This window comes from Alligator sinensis, unplaced genomic scaffold (assembly GCF_000455745.1).
Source record: "Alligator sinensis unplaced genomic scaffold, ASM45574v1 scaffold1745_1, whole genome shotgun sequence".
Taxonomy (NCBI): Eukaryota; Metazoa; Chordata; order Crocodylia; family Alligatoridae; genus Alligator; species Alligator sinensis.
Window position 1 is genome coordinate 287,708 of NW_005843183.1, and position 2,244 is coordinate 289,951.

The 2,244-nt window shown below is 66.0% G+C and overlaps 1 protein-coding gene across 7 annotated transcripts in view; it reads right to left on the bottom strand.

The window, feature by feature from the left end:
• LOC102376004 (tumor necrosis factor ligand superfamily member 12-like) overlaps positions 1–2,236 on the bottom strand; it is a 4,950-nt gene extending 2,714 nt beyond the window's left edge. For 2 of the 7 annotated variants that reach the window (XM_025194338.1, XM_025194337.1), the window contains exons 1-2: positions 1,956–2,196; positions 1,557–1,855 (exon numbers count right to left, since the gene is read on the bottom strand). In XM_025194338.1, coding sequence (XP_025050123.1) covers positions 1,557–1,855; positions 1,956–2,166 — 510 coding nt within the window. In that variant the 5' untranslated portion in view covers positions 2,167–2,196. Of the gene's footprint in view, positions 1–695; positions 1,448–1,556; positions 1,856–1,955 lie in introns of those variants that run through there. The other 5 variants (XM_006037862.3, XM_025194342.1, XM_025194339.1 and 2 more) reach the window with 5 other exon arrangements.
• Positions 2,237–2,244: the final 8 nt, after the last annotated feature.

Below are 2,244 nucleotides of genomic sequence, written 5' to 3' on the forward strand. Positions count from 1 at the left end.
AGCCGGGCCGGTGGCCAAGAGTATGCAGCGCCCAGCATGGGGGCGGGTGGCTGCCCCCACTACAAACTGGGAGAGAACCCAGGTGTCTGGGGTGCTGGTGGGGTGGGAGAAGCTGGGGGGGAGATGCAGCTGGCTCTGGGGTGGGTTGTGGATGGGTGTAACGGGAACCTCTTGTCCAGCATTGAGATGCAGCCAACTCTAGGGTGGGTCCTGGCTTCATAGAACAGGGACACGTAGGTTGGCACTGAGATGCATGCAGCTCTGGGGGTGGGTCATGGCTGGGTGCAACAGGGACCCCTTGTCCAGCACTGAGACGCAGCCACTTCTGGGGTGCATCACGACTGGATGTGACAGAGAACCCTAGGAGGAAACTGCAGCCAGCTCTGGGGTGCATCCTGGCTGCATAGAACAGACCCCTAAATTGACAGAGATGCAGCCAGCTCTGGGGTGGGTTATGGCTGAGTGTAACAGGAACCCCCAGGTTAGCACCAAGATGCAGCCAGCTCTGGGGTGGGCCTGGGCATAATGAGATCAGGCCCCGTTAGGTTCCTGGGAGGCTGAGGCCCATACGCCCAACCCCGGCAGGGGGAGAACACAGGTGTCCAGGGCTTCCCAGCTCCTCCCCCTCCCTGCTCCCTTCCCCAAGCAGGAGGGGAGCCAGGAGTCCGGGCACCCAGTCTGCGGCCAAGCCCGTCACTGGTTCCACTGGTTTTATTTCTATTACAATAAATTTCTGTGTATAAAATTATGTCAGGCCCCTCTCCCACCCTGGCCCCACCACATCAGGCTGGGGGAAGGGGCCAATGTGAGGCCCCACCCCCTCCCACCCCTGTGGGAGGTACTCATTGGCTCCCAGCAGGGCCCTGCCCCGCCTTGCTTGGCTCAGCAAATGCAGCTGCTGCCACCCTGGCTTCCTATTGGCTGAGACAACCTGACCCTGACCGAGGGGAATTGAGATGCCCAACCTGGGGGAGCCCAGGCATCCTGGGACACCCTGACCTGGGGGAACCCGGGCATCCGGGTCCTGAGGTGCCCTGACCTAAGGGAACCCAGATGTCCAGGCTCGGAGATGCTTGCCCTGGGGAACCCAGGGACACCGTGCCCTGGGGGGACCCAGGCGTCCCAGCCCCATGGGACCCAGGCTTCTGGGCTTGGAGGGGCCCAGCCTGGGCAAACCCAGGTGCCCAGGCTCAAGCTAGCGGAGCTGAAAGAGGCCCAGGTGGGTGAGGGAGGCGTCGGGCTTGAGACGCACACGGGGCACGGTGCCCAGGCGCAGGGTGGCACCGGAGGGCAGGCGCAGCAGCCCAGCCACACGACACCCGCGCAGCTGTGGCTCAGGGGGGCCTGCGCTGGGGGGGGGCAGCTGGTGCAGGCAGCGCAGTGCTGGCGCCACCCCCAACGCCAGCTCCAGCTTCACGTACACCCAGGCCGCCTCGTCGAAGTGCGCCTGCGGGGGGAGCGGGCATCAGAGGGACCCAAGTGTCCGGGCCCCCAGCAGGGAGGGACCCCGGGAATCCAGGCCCCCGCGCCGGAGGGAACCCCAGCATCCGGCGCACCTGGGCATAGACATAGTAGAGGCCACCATGGGTGACTGTGAAGATGCCGCGTGCCTCGTCGTAGCGCAGGGGGCTACTCGCGTTCAGCCACGTCTCAGCCCAGCCCCGGATGGTCCCATCTGGCCCCGCTATGGGGGAGGGGGGGCACCATGGGGTGAGGGGGGGCACAGGAACTGCCCCCCCTTCCCACCCCAGGGGCTGCCCAAGCTGGAAGAGAACCCAGGTGTCTGGGCTCCCCTGGCTGCCCACCCCATCCCAGTTACCTGTGTAGATCCCAGTCTGCCCATCAGCTGGTTGCACTGGAACAGAGAAACAAAGGGGGTCAGACAGAGCTTGGGGGGTCAGGGGGGCTGGGAGCCCAGAGGCCTAGGTTCCTCCATCAAGAAGTGCCCCCCTCACCTTTGTAGTGTGCTGCATACAGGGGCGTTGGCGTGGACTTGCGGGGACGCGGCCTCTTGCCCTTGGTCGCTGTGGGGAGCGGGGAGACGTGAGCAGGGACTCCCCCGGCCTGGAGAGAACCCAGGGGTTCAGGCTCCCAGTGCCCCCACCCCGAGCCGGGGGCGCTAGACTCACCAGTCCGGCGGTGCCGCCTGGTTCCGGCCTGGTCCATGGGAGGGGGACGAGGTTCACGGGGGCGGCGGGGCAGGGGGGAAGCCTGGTTGGGGGGAAGAGCGGCAGGGGTGGGGGT